At 40.8% G+C, this 17702-nt stretch overlaps 1 protein-coding gene across 1 annotated transcript in view; it reads right to left on the reverse strand.

Moving 5' to 3' along the window:
* The window catches only part of LOC144472458 (discoidin domain-containing receptor 2), a 267709-nt gene that overhangs the window by 74336 nt on the left and 175671 nt on the right, over nucleotides 1–17702 (reverse strand). Inside the window, exons 6-7 of the mRNA XM_078185567.1 lie at nucleotides 7391–7538; nucleotides 6054–6361 (exon numbers count right to left, since the gene is read on the reverse strand). Coding sequence (XP_078041693.1) covers nucleotides 6054–6361; nucleotides 7391–7538 — 456 coding nt within the window. The remainder of the gene's footprint in view (nucleotides 1–6053; nucleotides 6362–7390; nucleotides 7539–17702) is intronic.

The raw sequence follows: 17702 nt of genomic DNA on the forward strand, positions 1-17702 counted from the left end.
GGAAAACAAACCTGCCCCTGGAATAATACGTTTTTCGAAATTTTGCTATGGTACTCGGATACCCGCCGTATGTTGGAATACGTGTATTTTTAGGGAATTCTATACTGCTTTCCTACGGCCGAGTAATATTCGGCCGAAAATGTCTACGACGTGACGGACAAAATTCAACCTGTTTGCTTTTAAATTTAAATGACGTTCCGTGAAATTCTAATGTATCCGTGATTAATTTATACCCGATTGCCAAGGCACACCAAACGCGTTTAATTAACAACGATATTGTGCAAACAATTTCCAAAGCTGAAATGAAATTCATTTTCGCAACGAATTAGATTTTTAATTATCAAATGATTCACCGTCGAGATTCTATTGCTTTCTTAATTTATTCGAATATGGAAATAACGCGACCCTTTGGAGTGCGCGAACGTGCAAATTAAAGTTGTTTCTCATAAGTCTTACGGGGACGCTGAAATTGATTTGTTTCGCAGAGAATTTACGCGTTAATTATTAATTTATTCCGAATTGAAATGCTAGTATTTCTTGCAATTTATTCGAAAACAATATAATTAATATAATATATATAATATAAATAATTAATAATTAAATAAGTAATATAATTTATATTATATAAATTATAAATTATAATTATAATTATAAACTATATATATATAATTATAAACTATAAATTATAATTTATAATTATATAAATCTAATGTATATATTACTACACCAACTAAAAATGTGATTAGTTCGTACGAATATGGTCCAGACGCCTAAAAAGTCACATAAAAATTAATAATGCTTCGCAGGAAATTTCGTTATCGAATTCAAAGAGTGATGCCTAAATGGAGCCGGTGTTCAGTGGAACTGATGAGATGCAAATTTTGAAGTTCAGAGGTGGAGCTTTTGAATTAACGAAGGCCTTTTAGTATAATCCCGCATTTATCTCTGATATCAGCCTGCAGGATTAAAACAACCTGTAACGGACTTTTAAAACGCCATTTTACGATCAGTCTTTGGAGTCGTTTAATTGGAACCACGGATTTCGTTCAAGTGCAACAAGTTTCAATTTCCCCCAAAAGGTTGGTCTCCGTACATTTGCGGACTTTTTGTTTATTTCCGACACAGCACAATTGCGCTCGACAACGCTTCAACATATCAATTCGAGAAACAGACGAGTCTGTCAAGTGAAACATGTTAGATTTTAATTTTTATTTCCTGCAAATAATTCTGTAATAATAAAATAATATTCTACATGTAGTAATAATAAAATGATATTCTACATGTAGTAATAATAAAATAATATTCTACATGTAGTAATAAATTAATATTCTACATGTAGTAATAAAAATAATATTCTACATGTGGTAATGAAAATAATATTCTGCAATATTGAAATTCGAATTGAATATCGAATTGAAATTCGATAATACAAACGAAATTAAAAACTTTAATGAAACAAAGTGAAACGTAACTACTATATAACATAGAGAAGCACTTCGCTGAGAGTTTGTATTATTTATCTCTTGATTACTGCTTTAAGTGTTCGACGAAAAATTCGATAAATCCCATTTAGCTGCACGAATGTCGTCAAGATTTCGAAAGCTTCAACACGGAAAAACTTTCGTGACAGTTGTCGTGCGTCGGCGAAAGCATTAAAGGTCAACCATCGGATCGATAAATCCAACGTTTGATCTCTCGATAGTTTTATTCCGCGGACGGGTATAATTGTCAGGATGATTTCGCATGGGAACCGTCCGATTGTATCGTATCTATATCAACGTGAAGAGGGTGGCTCGAGGGCGAGGGAAAGGGGCGCGTTTGCATTACATTATCGAAGCTAGATGCGAACGACGTGGAAGGGTCGCGCGAATCGCTGCGAAACGGAAATTATACAAGGGATCGAATTATTGGTCGCCTCTGCTACGAAGAATGCCATCCGCCCTCTTAACCACCACCCTCCCCACCCCCTCCTTCCACCCCAATTCGTATAATCCAAGTCTGCGAACTCATTTCCGGCGTCCACCACGCACGGGATTACGGAACGTAACGAATGACGCGAAAACTTTCGTAGCTGCGCTCGAACGACCGCGGCGATAGCGTTTTCCTTTTTCACCCTGTTCGCCGACCGAGAATTAGATTTGTGGATTTACATTAATTTCGTAGAGGGGGGAGGGGAGGGGAGCGCTGGAGTGCCTCGAAAAAAAATGGCGACAGGCGAACGGTTTAATATCGTCCGCGGCGCGACGCTTTTAATGTGTCGCATGCTTTATCAATTACGGAAACGCGGCTAAAATAAACGAGCTGATAGTTTTTCTTCCTGTTTTGGTTCGCAAATGTAACGCCGCCTCAGGACACGCTCGAATTAATCCTTCGCGGTTTGGGGTCGTGTACGGTTAACGAATCCTGGCGGGCAACCCTCGGCGGAGCCCGTGGCCCCGCTTCTTTGGCCCAGGACTGGTTTTGGTTGGATAGTTGGTACGGACGCGTCTGAGTTCATAATTAAGTACAAAGGTTTCGGTTTACGGACGATTGGCACTGTTCATACCTTGCGAACATGTTCACCCGGATAAATCGAGCGCGTACGAAATATATTCTATATTTATATTAGGTCTACCGGAAAATTCTATCTGTTCTTAAAAAGAAAGAAAACAATAACTTTTGTGTATGCATATTTATTGTATTATTATAATAATTTAATATAATCGTAAGTTATGCCCTGTTGCCAGCGTGATGACGATTTATGAGAATTATATGTCGCAAATAAAATGACATTAGCGGACATAATATATACCGATATCATTTATCGTATCCAAAGACCTCTAACTATTTAGCTTAACATTTTTGCTGACCAGTATATTGTTGGTAAAAATATAAAAGAACGATTATTATTTCATTCGAATGTTCTTTTAAATATCATTAATTATAATCTGTCTTTTAACCCTTTACACTCCGAACCATTTTGGACGTTAGCTTCCACCTACTCAGCTCTATTTGATTGCAGCAACGAGCACTAACGAACCCTCATATTATTTAGTATAATTTTAGAAACAAGTAACGTATTATAATGACATTGGACTTATACGAATTCGTTAACATCGAGAAGTATATATTTGTAAGAAAATCAATATTTTATTTTATATAATTTTGTACAGTATAATAAACTTTGACCCTCCCTAACCTGCACTGCAGACTGATTTGTGCATGTTTGACAGTAACAACTATTGTAGTTCGACATAGTTTTTACTATATATCTTAGTAATTTTACCATATTTTGATTTAATTTCTTGTGCCATTTCAAGAGAAAACTTCAGAGAAATAAGTATTTCTTAAAAAGTTGTGCTGAAATAAGTTAATTTTTTTCTAATAATTAATAAAAGTTAATGTCCCCTGAGAGGAGATATTCGAGTAATATGCTACAATTACGATGCCTCCTGGAGGTAACAGCGGAGTGCAAAGTGTTAAATGGTATTTTTAGTGATGATAATTTTTAATAACGAAGCTATTGTATTAGATGTGAAACTCGTGTCCTTGGAATGTGTCCGCAATAATCTTTGGTGTCCTGATAATTTTTAACTATTGCAACTGATACGTGTACACATTATTATTATGCATTATACATATAGTCATACTATATTTATAATAACGCGAAATTTTTTTCATGGAAATTAAGAATGCATGGGCTGCATATATTTATACAAACTAAAAGGTAGTCGCAGTTCATTTAAGAAACGTGAGTTTACGAGAGGTTTGAAGAATGTATAACAGACAAGGGCGCATCTCTTTATAATACAAAAGATCAACGGAATGTCGGCAACCCCTAACTCAGATTAAGGCGTATCGAATCCCGTGGCTAATCCCATCGCACGGACAACAACGGTCCGCCGGTATCGGAGCTGTTGGCGATCGATGTTGTAAAACGGCGTCGCGAAGGGTTAATTTCTGGTTTAATAACAAAGATCGTCCGCCGCGATTATTCCTGTTTGGATGCAACGGCACGATCCGATCGGGCCAATAAGCCACGTTCGAAGATATCGAACTGCCGGAATTACCGTTTCAGATTGTATTTATATTCAGCGAGCGTCTGGCTGATAAAGCGTCGAGTAGAATATTCAATCAACTGTGAGGGGCGCGGAGAGAGGGTGCAGCAGCAGCGGCGGCGGCGGCAGCAGCCAGCATCCTGCCGGCAAGATGCTGAAGGTGACGGTGAAACGATCCCGAGCAACCGTGGATAGTAAGCCTGTTGATCGACGCTGCTTGAGCATTCCTCGCGAGGACTGTAGGAATAACGTCGCCAATAGCAAGGGTAAACGATTCCCCGCTTTTTGCGTATTTACGTCGGCCATGGGGAGCGAGGCGGATAATTAGATGCGAAAGTCACCCCTTCTCCGGTCTCCCTCGGTTCCTCCATCTATCTTTATTTCGCCAGCGATTCGTACGCCCGAAGGTACACGGACGTGATTCGATAGTCTTCGTTTTTAGGAAAATCGTGACTTCCGCTATTTAGTTTAACCTTTTGCACTCGAAGCCATTTCAAGCCTAGATCCAAAATGGCTATTTCGACCAGCTGTATTCTCATTTTATATGACTTACTGCAATTTATGCATACAACTGTTACGCTTTCATCGGTCTTTTAAATAGAAGGGTCTTCAATAACGTCAAAATTATTTTGCAAACGATGTAACAATTTTTATTGGCGCATCGATTGCAAAGGTTTAACCTTTGAACTGAAATGGTGAGTTCAATTTGTCGTAAACTTTTTCAAGGACACTGACAACGATTATTTCAGCAACAAAAATTATTATTATTATTCTTTATTATCGGGCTAGCAAGGCCCTTTTGAGTTACATGCAGTTAATGTATATAGTTCGGAGTAACCTTACAAATAGTATATAAAAAAATGTAAGTTTCTATATAACAATTCTTTCTGTTAAAACTGAGAAAATTTATTTGTCTACCTGGGGCATTGTTGAGTGAAATTAAATCGCGTTGATATGCAACGTTTTACTCCATTAAATTTTATCGTAGCAATGTTTCTCGTACGAACGTAATGTGTCCGTGATTCGAGCATTTTTTAACATTCTACTGATTTTTACTACTATTAAATTTTTATGCGGAGAAATATTGGAGAGGGACGTATTTCGTACGCACCTGTTTCGATGTACGTTATTTTTAGTGAACACGTAACGGGCTTGTGGCTCGCACATTTCTTAACGTGCCATTGATTTTTAATTCAATTAAATATCTATATAGAGAAATATTGTATAGGAACACGGACGTGTTTCGACATACTTTATTTATAGTAAACAGGTAACGTGCTAATGGCTCGAGCATCTTTTAATCTTCTATGGATTTCGAATTCTACTGAATTATTTGAATTGCGCAGACATTTGTTTTTAGCGGAAACGTGTTTTTCAACCCATTCTATTAATTATCAAGTCTCCTAATTTTTAACGTGACGAAATATAAAATTGTTGAAAGAGAACATATAGATGATTGAATATTCTCTGTACTCAGTAAAAATGTAATTCCTAATTGAATTAATTTTTTTTTTTTATCGTTTCTGATGTATGCCATAGCAGAAACTTCGAGCTGAATTTAACAAATATAAATATCACTTTAATCGCGTAAGGTGAAAGCAAATATAACCCTGTTCTTGTGAATATCTAACTATTCTAGTATTATCCTAATTTTACTAGCATGGCCACGAAATAAATGATGAGCCAGTAGATAAACTTATATTTTTAACTTTTTATGTAGACGAATAACAATCTTAATAAGTGCAACACCCTACTAAACGTTAATCAGATATTTGAACCGGCAGGAACCCGATCGTAATTCGAGACTTTCCGCGATCGATCCCAAATTTACGTTTCACCTGGGCAATATTTCCGAGCGCTTTAAGAGGAATCGTTCGGCTGTTGGTTATTTTATGGGGTCGCGGATCGAACCCCCCGTAACGTTCAAACCATCGGCAATAAAGCGTCGAATAGAAAAAGGGCCGGGGCCGCTATATGTCGTGATCCGAGATAAATCAACGAGCAATCGTTACTAACCTGGACATCTTTGGTGAACTGGTTGTTGCAATAGATGTGGATGGCCGAGAATTCTCTGACCTTGTCGAACTCGAACTTGATCTCGACCGGCTGCGTACGGGTGTCGTTCCTCCATCCGACCCAACCCTGCGTCCGATCGTTATCGTAATATCCCAGTTTGAAGTTGTCGGGCCCTGTTTTGCCGTCCGTCAGCTGGCCCAGGCCGCGTCGCAACTCCCCGTCCCATACACCGTCGTAGGTGACGTCGAAGAATTCCCATCCATTACCCCTTTTATCGCCCTGCGGCATCGAGTAGGATACCACCCCATCTATGGCAAAAAGGTCAAGGTGTAAAGTCGGTGACGATGGTCGATGGCCTACCTTTTAATGACTCGCGTAAAAGTCGGGTCTTTTGTCAGCGGACATTATTACCGATCGTTTCGAAGGGACTTCGATTCCCGGCGAAACGCCTACTGCGGGAGAAGATAGGAATCGTCGACTGTAAAATTTCTTGACTGTTATTGGCGTTTCATTGACGGGACATTGTGAGCACAATGTTCAAAAGATTGTGAAATATCAAGAAATGACACCTTTGTGAAATAATCTTATTCTCTTAATTGAAATGCTTTAAAATGACAGTTTCCACGATATCTATGAAATAAAGAGATACTTTTCTACTTATTGGCTGATTTCCTTAGTACGAAACTACTTTGGAACATTTCTCTCATTCATCGAGGATTTCTGATATATTTTTACTATTATTGGCATTTCGTTGAAAGGACATTGTGTGCACATTGTTCAAAAGATTATGAAATAACAAGAAATTGCATTTATATAAAATAATCTTACTCTCTTAATTGAAATACTTTAAAATGACACCATCCATGGTAACTATGAAATAAAGAGATACTTTTTACTTATTGACCGATTTCCTTAGCACGGAACTAGTTTCATTTCTCTCATTCGACAAGGATTTCTGATATATTTCTAAAACAATTTAATACCGGTTCCGTAAGAACGAAGCTCCGTAACATTAAATCAAGTTGGAGCAGCAAAGTACACAGTTGGCTCTTTGGCAGACAGGCCGGGCCAGCATTAAATTCATAACGGTTTGTATTTCGAGCGGCCGCGCGCGTGCAAACACAATCGAAGTGTGTAACGCAGCCGCGTAACCATCCGTTCGGCTAAACGTTTAATTCGATGTTAATCCGTCAAAGGAAGAAAGGGATAATTGTGCAAACAAAATTCCGAAAAGCAAATTTGCGCACGCAGCCACGGCATAAGGGTTAATGGACAGTCCGGCGAGTATTCTAAGCGGTGGCAAGTTCTACGAAAATTGGAGAGTGCAAACAGCTTACCGCTCCAGTAACATCCGTAGAGCTCGACCCGCATGCAAACCGTCCGCGTGTGATGGCTGTAGGGCAGAAAACGGATCTTGCTCGCCCACAGAGGCGGCTCCAGCTCGTGCTTGGACTCCAAATACGTGTTCGTGTTACCCTGTATTACCTGGAACCGTGGAAACGGTGGTTAAAGACCAGGACAATTCCGGTCTTCGGGCTACCCTTTGAGTTTTGCCGTATCCCCCGACCATCGCCTCTCCCCCCCCCCCCCCCTCCCCCGCTCGGGAAAACATTGATTTCTTTATTCCCCTACAACCGTCGGCACACACTCGTGCCATTCGGAGTCAGTCGAACACCTATTGTCAGAGACACTTCGGCTTTGCTTGACTTTATCGAACCGACGAGAACTTACGCTCGGTCGAACGAGTATAGCGAATTTGTAATTCAATCGAACCACGGACCCGGACTGATCCCGTCCGGTTTCCATCATTGAATTTAAGATCTGCCAATTAGGAACAATGTACAAAATGTGCGACGAAGGGAATGTTCCACGAAGAAAATGAAACTGTATAAATATAGGGCGGGTTTATGAGAGATTTGATTTTCTCAAGCTTTTTCACCTGTTAGCTGTGCTTGACAATTATACTCGTCATAGACAAGTATTTTGTATCATGACGGGTATACTTGTTACGCGTAAAGACTATTGGATATTTAAATTGTAATTTTAATAAAAACAAGAACATACTATCGAGTTTGAAGATGTTTAGAATGATTCGAGGTTAGGCCAGAATAAAAGAGACAAATCAAAAATGTCCACAATTTTGATAAATTTTGTATATTGTTTGTCTTCATTAAGTATGACGGCAGTAGTTCAGTTTAACCCTTTGCGGTAGTATGTCTATTCGGTGCAACCAAAGCTCTATTTAATTATCTTCTTGTTTCTACAGAATCTTAAAACATATTATTGTATTACACATATTTAAACATTAAAAAAGGGATGAATAAAGTTTTTTGCTACTTAAACTTGCATATTATCTATTACAGTTCTTGCAACGAAAATTAATTTTATCCACTGTGACATACATTGATAAACTTAATACGATCACAAAGGATTAATATTTTTCTATTGTCGCACTTATATCATTAATAGAATTACAAATACAATACCATATTTATATTATTTGTCATTTCCATAGAAACTATGATTACCGTACTTACTCTAAGGTAAGTCAATAATCCGGCACAGAACGAACTAATTTCAATAACATTCTCGTAGGAGCCATGTTATTCATAATTCGCAAATACCCCGACGACGTTAGCTGATTTCGACTTTTCTCTGATAATTGAAACGCTGAACCTAACCGGCCGTCCAAAGCCGAAGAAACTCGCAGCGTTTGTTCCTTTGAGACTGTCTAAACGTTCCGACGCCTGTTCAAACATTTACCATTCGCCTCCTTTGACTCGGCGGTAATCCAGTTGACGCGATCAAAAGTGCAACGCCCGGTCGAATGTCGGTCTATCGATCGTTCCGCAGAGCACAAAAACCGCAAGCATTCGGATCGGCGGGGCCTCCCCTTCTACGGGAACCCGGCTTTCAACGCGTCGTCGCGTCGTCGACGGGAAAAACCGTAATCGTCGTTCCCGTCAAGGTCATCCTTTCGCGTCGCGTCGCGTCGCGTCAGAGTATCCTGCCGAAGCAGCCCCCGATGTCATCGCGCTCGATGACATTTATATCACCGTGGAAGTCGCGTTTCTACGCCTCGGCACATACTGGAATACCAGCGTCTGGCTTCGGACATTCCGTCACAGGACGGACATCGCGTTCCACCGCATCAGACTGGGGGCTAAGGGCTAATTTCATCCCACATTCCACCACGTTAGGTATGACGAGGGGGTGAGAGATCCAGAGACGCGATGGTCGGAGGGAGAGGATGCACTGGCACGAAGGCGGATCGAGCAACAATGAGGGACGGAGACAGAGGAATGACCGTGATGGGGTTGGGTTAAACGTCCATCGCCCGCATTCCCTGATCCTCGTCCGGGAGGCGACCATATTCCGCAATCTCTCTCTCTCTCCTCTCTCTCTCTCTCTCTCCCTCTCTCGCTCTCTATCCGTCTAACTCCGTCTCCCGATTCTCTACTACGTTCCCGCCTCTCTGTCTTGGAGCGTGATGCAATATTGATTTCACGTTGTGGGTTTATGAATAAAATAAGCGGTTTATCTGACTTTGGCACGGGGTGGACGGTGCGCAGAAAGCCGAAGGTGGAAAAGGGGTGCGCGGTCCCAAGAGATCACGCGAGCTGGCGTTGCCCATTGCGAGCAGATAACCAGGCATAGTGGCCCCCTCTGTACAACTCCACGTACATACGTATACGGACACGTTTCCGTCTGGTACCGGGGAGCTCCGTGTGCGTGGGTGTGTCGGCTATCAGGTTGTTGTGTGCGGCGCAGCATGCAACACAGTTGCGTGACAGAGCATTTTGCGGCGAGCACGACACATTCAGCGCACGTTTCCTACCCCAACGTACACGTTCCGTATCATCGGTCGGCCTCTATCTCTTTTCGGTGCGGCCGAGCATCGACTTCGACTACTGTAGCCGCGCTCTATTCCCACGGTGGCCAGCCATTCCTTTGCTACGCCCGTGCAAAGCGTCTCGTTTCTTTCGATTCGTCTGCCTCCGCCGCGCCGGCTCGCCTTCCTCTTCGATTGTTTATGTGAACGGATACTTGCGGGCGAACCGTTTTTGCTTCCGCTTGATAGGAGATTCCAGGGATGGCGCGGCCGATCGGGCACGTTTGAGCCAAAGAACAGAGATTTTAATGAAACTTTTGGTAATACCGGGAACTGGTATCGGTTTTTCAAAGTTACGTTGCAACCGTTGTCAATGGATGCTCTGTTTGTTCCATTTTCTTATTTTGTTTACGGTGTATATTTCGTTGGGCGAATTATTAAGACTCGTGAATTATTGAGACCACTTCGAGGAAGATTTATCTCATTATTTTCTATAGTATCCTGCGGCGACAGAGATAATTGGTAATTTTTTCTAAATGATAATACATTCTTGGTTTCGACGGGAAGATTATCAATTTATTTTCGAAGCCTTCGGCATAGCAAATCGCGTACTAGATATGGCATCGATTTGAATACATGAAAATCAGATGAGGCAATTTCCGATGGGGAAGTTGGATGAAGAAAATTTCCTGTTCCAGCTCTAATGATGTTGCTTTAGTCCCGGAAACTATATTGGATGAGGCATCATCGGGTAGGGTAGTATTAGGCCGATATGTAATTGCTTTCCTAACAGTCAAGAAACTATGATAAAAATAAAGCTACGTTGCGATTGGAGATGCTGTAGACAAATTTTTAAGATAATACAAAAGAAATGGTTTTGAACTATTACAAATTTAAACGCTTATTAATTAGACGTAATTAATTAAATCGTTACGACGAACGTACGAGATTAAATATTCCATAATCATCTTTTATCATTTCTCAGTAAAAAGATTACATCTATCAAGACCTCACGAAAAATAAATAATTGTACAGTTTAAAACACTGATGAACTAATGAACAAGAATCTTTATGTTTTTTATTTTCTCGAAGAAGAGATATTTCTTCTGCTGAGGGAAGAACCCTAAGCGTTTTAAATTTCAGCTATAACTCGATACGCCGACTCAAACATCGTTCTTTTAGAGTAAATAAATAATTAAGGTTTCCAATGTTTAAACCTATCCCTCGAGCCGTTGGTCCAACCTCGACTCAGACTAATCGCCACGCAGGTCATCGTTTCCTCCGAGAAACTGCCGCTTGGAAAACCCTGCCCATGGTGAACCCTTACCTCTTGGTCGGCGTATACCTTACTGAACCCCGACTGGCAACCCACCCCTCCGTCTGGGGTCGATTCTTTCTCATTTCGGGCACCCTGGGACCAGCCCCGGTAACACGTTACGCCATCAACGCCGCCACACTTTGCACCGGCGTAGGAACACACGTTTGTTCCCCGAGAATTTAATGAGATTGCAAAGCGCGCACAGAATTTAATTTCTCGGAATGGATCTCTTAAATCCATCGCATGCTGGGAACGATTCCTCCGAGCCTCTGCTCGCGCTTTCCTTCAACCTTGGCATAAACTCTTGAATCGTGAAGTATTGTTTCCTTTTTTTACGAACGGCTAACTTCGAGGGAGATACTTTGTTCGTCATCGGCGAATTAAATAAGGCGGTTGGACGCTTAGAAAGAGATAAATAGGAAATTATTTCTTCAATAATTCCGATTAGTTGAAAATAGTGACGTCAGTAATACTTTAACGACCGGTAAACTATAAATATAATCTATAAATATAAATCGGCTTTTTCTTCCAATCGGTAGTCTGTGAATCATATCAACTAATAATTTGTTATCTATTATTGAGATAGAATTGTCAGATTGTACTACTGTAAGCTCTAATATTATTATATATTTTTTTTAATGGCAGATATCTTTTGCGATTAATAACACAAATGAAATAAAAGTAAAATAAATAAAATAGATACGATAATTATCGTTTAGTGGTAATCAGCAGATTTAACTATCCTATAATTTAACTTTAATCATCCTATTATTAATTTTAATTCTTGCACTATTCTAGATTTTATCTCCTCGTTTCGTTTATAAATATATAACATTATCTATGTAATAAAAACAAAGAAGTATTGAACGATGAAATTTCGCCTTTAAACATGAAGGGACGTATTTTAAAAACGTAATTATCAAAGATGAAGAAATATGAACGCAAGCCTTGTGTTCGCTTCGAGAAATTCTTAAAGGAATAGATCAGAAAGCATAAGCTATTTTATAACATATAAATACAATGTATAAAACATGTTTCATATCTTTGTATATTCTGAGCATTGCGAACTAAGATAAAGCAATAAATTGCAACCATGTGCATTGTACGACTGCGACAGGAATAAAGACTACAGCAACAATAAAGGCTGCAGCAATAAAATTCAAGAAAATGCGACAGAAGTTACGAAATAAATAACTAATTTCAACATGCGCGGTAGATGACAGCCTGCAACGAGGAAGCTTTCAGGAAAGGTGGTTTGCATTTGCTACGGAATTTCGCACGTGATATAAATAGGGAGGGAACAATTGCATTTACGACGTGACGACCGACGCCACTGAACGGATGCACGCCATTCTTCGAGGTATAGGGATATTAGTTTTCATTACCGTAGCCGTGAGACCCTCGAAACGCTGGACGACCTTGCAATTCTACCTGGCGCGCACACCAACATACCCGCGCGCATCATAGGACCGTCGCGCGTGCCCTTCTAATGCAATTTCCTGTTACTTTTACTTTCCCCCTCGGTTGCAGGAACGCGTGCGTGCCAACATGCGTACGCCCCAGTGCATGCGCACGGAGGTCAAGTGTTAAGCGCCGAGCAATTATCGCTGATATCGATCTGCGTTATTGTTCCGAGGTTTCCTCGGTTCATGGTCGAACCCGAGCGCCCCGTGTAATTTGTAATTTTTAACGCCGCCGCCTCCCCCCCTTCCCCTCCTTCTCGCACCCAAGAAGTTTCGTTTCCGAAACTTGTTTCTGGTGATTTTAGCCAATCTGTCGCTTCGATCGGTCGCGTGACTTTTTACTTTTTTACCGAGTGGCGGCGACTCGCGTACACTCGATTAGGCGACCGAGCTCGCGGCCAAATAAAAAGGAAAACAAAGGAATCTTAGATGCGACCGATTGCATACGATTAACCCTAATACGCTGCTCAGAAATGGCTGCTGCACCATAGATCATAGGATAACGCTTCGTCCATTTTTCTCCAAGCACTTTCAAATTGTGATAAATTCGTAATCTCACGATTTAATAAAATTAATTAATCATTGTTGTAATATTATAATTATTGAATAATCACGAGCGAAAATAATTTTGTTATTTCGAAGTAGCTATAAGTATAAAAATGGTGAATGCGTTTGATATAAAATCAAGGACTAGCTTGTTAACGTTTCGGTATTATCCGGAGCTTATTATTTAGTTAATGAGATCCGCCGAAGCGAATGCAAGGATTCCAATTTGATAGTCCGGTTTATAATAAGATGAAGGGTGAAGCAGCAAACGAGAAATAAAACGAGACTCTTTGTACGGTTAATTAAGGATAACGTAGTTGCGGATGAATTTGTGCAGTTTAAATTGAAGGGAAATATTGAATTAAAATTTTTAACATTAATTTTTTCAATGTGAAATAGAAACGGACTCCAGTGGAAAAGGCCAATTAACAACAAATTGTTATGCTCGTTTTTGTAACCTCACTTTTCTCCGTGTCGGTCTCTGAATTTATTTCGGACACAAAATGTCCGAACGCGGTTCCGTCGAATTGCAAACGTAGTATGCAATTTCAGTTGAATCGCGTAACTAGCATGGCATAGTGCGCGGGGACCTGAAGTGTGCGAAGAATGCGCCGGCGATAAGTATTATTAAAAACGAGCATGGCTCGTGAAAAGCCGGAGAAATTGCGACAAGGAGTCTAAGGAGGAGCCTGATACCGTTAATAGCTCCGAGCACCGGGACAATATGAACGGAGGTAACCGGCGCGGCGTCTTCTGTGCGCTTCATTCATCACTAAAATGCTGTAAAATTACATTGCTGGCTGGTAGCCGAGGACGGATGACGCGCGGTTCATTTTTGAATAGGGAAACCACGCGGAAGGCTCGAGAACCAATTGTTTTGCCTCGGACGAAGCGTTATTATTTTCCTTTGGAATCGCGATATACCCGTTCCGCGCGCACATTGTCACGGGGCACGGGACAAAAGCGCCGCTTGTCATAATATCGCCATTGAAGCGTGATTTTTTTGCTCCGGATGAGTTCAATGTAAACATATCTCAATTATACGGTGATCAACTCGGCGTTGTTCCAGCTCGTAAAACTACCATTTTATAAACGTACAAATATTCTTCGTTCATTCGATTGCGCCGTCTCGCTGCGAAGATAAACCTTCAGTTCTATCGTATTAATTCGCAATAAACGCGACAATGAGCATACTCAGCGAGAGAACGAACTAAGATGGAAGCATTATCGATTTGGTCAAGGTCTTTGTTAAGTTTATGAAAGCGTGTAATTAAAAAGTCAACTCGTAAATAATTCTATTAATAAGTAAATCGCCTCAGCATGGTTGCATTCAGAAATTTATTATTATTGACATAATACAATTATATTATGTTCTCGTATTAACCATAGAACGATCCTCTTTTATTTCTTGACATAAATGACATTGTGGGGTTGTAGGCGACTCAAAATAAAATCTATTATTTATTACTTATTATTATTTATATTAATTTATTATTTAAATTATTATTTATTTATATTTTAGTATTTATGTACACGTTTGCAGTTTAAAAATACATATATTGGAGTCGTCAGCAACCCCGGTGTCGTTTTAGAGTTAATTTATATTTGGCATCTTCCTTGACACACATTGTTCAAGGATTCGTCGCCTCGCAAATTATCCAAGATTTTATTTAATAGTAGTAAAAGGTTTCAAGAAATTAGCTGCCCTGGTCGCCAGCTCCTCGAAAAATTCGACGATCCAGACGTCCTCCATTTAAGATACGCGATTTTCAAGCACCTATAACTTATGCTCATGGCCCTTTTTGCTTATCAGGCCGGCGTATAAAGGAAAAATATTCTACCGGAACGTACACGTCGCGTCCCAAGCTTCCTAGATGATCGTCCTCTCGTGGACTACTTTCCCACAGTGTTATTGGATTTTCGTTGCTCAATGGAATGACATGTTTAAGAGAACGCTTTACTTATTCTCCCGAACTAAGTCTCTCTAACTTCGTCTGATTACGTCTTGCCGGGGAACGGATATCACGTTTGAGGTCAATCGACCGTCTTAAAGTAAAGTAAAACGAACGGCGAAGGTTTCTAAGATGCGGCTGCTGGGGAATTAGCGATTTCTTCTGATGTATCATTTAATTTAATCTCTAGCTAGAAACTCTCCCCGCAGTTCCAATCCACCGTTACGAAGCTGCCGGTTCTCCGGAACGAAGGATTGTTTGTAATGATCTAGAACTTACAAGCGAACATATCCGGGTTAGGCGAGTCGATTCAAAATGCCAAACTCGTGATGAAGATTTCATGGATAACCTAGTTCTGATTTCGGTGTGATTTAGTTCTCGCATAAGTATTTCATAGATGTCTTTTTCATGTTTTTTCTAGATCAAAACAATATGTATAACAAAATATGCATACAAAATAACCATTGTCCCGTTCTATTATGGAATATATTGAAAACGAAAAAATGGTAATGAACTGTAAAAAATATCGTAGCGAAAAGATTAACAGAATCTATGCGAGATACGTTGCTTCGAATAATATTCAAGCAAAATTTTATTTAAGAATTTTATTTAATTTACGTATTTTTCTTTATTGGTTGTTGACAACATTGAAAAGGTGACTAAGGATTGTCAGAAATTCAAATTCGTTTAGCTAATTAAAAAATTGATCCAATTCACATCTTTTTTTGAAATTTATCTTAACACATTACCGATTAATAGCATATAAATCGACTTTTTATCCTAATCGGTAGCCTGTGAACCGGTTTTCATGACAACCAATAATTTGCTATCTATTATTTAGGTATTATTAAAATAGCTTATTATATATCAAATAACTGGAAAATAGCTTATTATATATAACGTCCCCAACATTAGATAAATAAAATATAGAGAGACTGTATAATCCACCGAAGAACGTGCACTCCATCGTCAACTTGTTTCCGGTTCTATTCCGTTGTATCACGTAAACAGAGTGGGGCTCGTTTTCCATGATCGCGCGATCGGCGAAATTGGACACGCGAGCTCGTCGACGGGGTTGGAGTTCGCGTTCAAGGGATGGCTCCCTTCGAACCGCTTAATTCGTCATTATCGCGTCACGCGAGCAGCCGGCCCGCGGCTGTCAGGTTTTCTCCGCGGTTCGTGACGCGGGAATTCCGTGTGGAAATCCGATAATTACCGAAAGGGACAAGCGGAAGGTTGGCCATGGGGGGGGGGGGTGGCTGCGTGAGAAGACGAATGCGTGCTTGACCGGTTGACACGCAACCGGCGTTGCGTTGGATCCAAACGATCCTGGTTCCCCGCGTAAATCACGAACGTGTACGCGCACGGCAGCGTTTTCAGCACTGTTGTAGCGAGAGACAAAGTGTGTATGAGAGAGAGAGAGAGAGAGAGAGCGAGAGGGAGGGGGAGGGGGGGGGGGAGAGAGAAAGATAGAGGGTGTTAGGAGTGGAGGGAAAGGGGGAGGGGGAGAGATAGTGAGAGAGAAAGGGATTGAGAAGCGAGAAAAAATAGGGGTGGCCGAACGTAGCGATATTGCAGCCGGTGTGTAATTTTAGTTATAATGTTGCACGCACAGGAAACGAGGCGCATTAGTGTAACGTTGTCCGCGAGGGAAATAATTCGACGCCGTCACGGAATACGCGGCGTTGCCGCTTTATCACGACCGATTGTTATTCTAACTGGAACCGTAACTGTTTCTAATGGGCCGGATAGAGCGAAACGCGTTTCACCGGAAACGAGATCCCGCTCGCTACCGGAGATACTGCGGGGCGAAATATCGAGCCGCGCGCGGCAACGGCTCCGCCCGGCCCGGCCCGGCCCGCCGCAGCCCGACCCGGGAAATCTAACCACGAACGAGCAACGCTCGAGTATTCCGAAGGGTTTTTCTGTAACTCGTTGTTACGTGGGAGTGGTACCATCTTGAAATCGCGGAAAGGATCTTGTTAGCCGCGAAAGATCACGTGAGTGGAGCTCTGAATGCAGGCTCTGATATTTACGGGGTGATCCGAGGGGAAGTGAACGCTCTCTCGAAGCTTTATTCGGCGGCTTCGAGACGCTTGAAATGTATATTATCATAAATAAGCGCGCGCCAAGAAGTTCAAAAGCGCTGCGTCGGCGTGATATAGATCTCGCATAAGTATTCGATGGATGTCTCTTTTTATATCGGAGAACGATCGCGTCGGCGAAGTGGAAGCGGCTGTCAAAGATGACGTTGATACGTCTATTTTAGCAAGTGTCTCGCGGAGATAATTGGATGAGCGAAGCTTTCGAAGGACAGCTTGCATGTTTATCGATGACACATTTTTCTGTGCGAATAGAATTTTCAGCAAATAGTACGTTTCAAAAGTGTAATTTTATTAATATGTATAAAAATATATTAATATTTCTTGAACAATTTAGTCCTATTACAGAAGAAGAATACACGCAATAAAGAAGAAACAAGCGGTGAAAGTTGCACGTAAAATATTTGGAATAAATAACTGGCAAACCACTATAAAT

The sequence above is a fragment of the Augochlora pura genome, chromosome 7 (genome assembly GCF_028453695.1).
Source record: "Augochlora pura isolate Apur16 chromosome 7, APUR_v2.2.1, whole genome shotgun sequence".
Lineage (NCBI taxonomy): Eukaryota > Metazoa > Arthropoda > Insecta > Hymenoptera > Halictidae > Augochlora > Augochlora pura.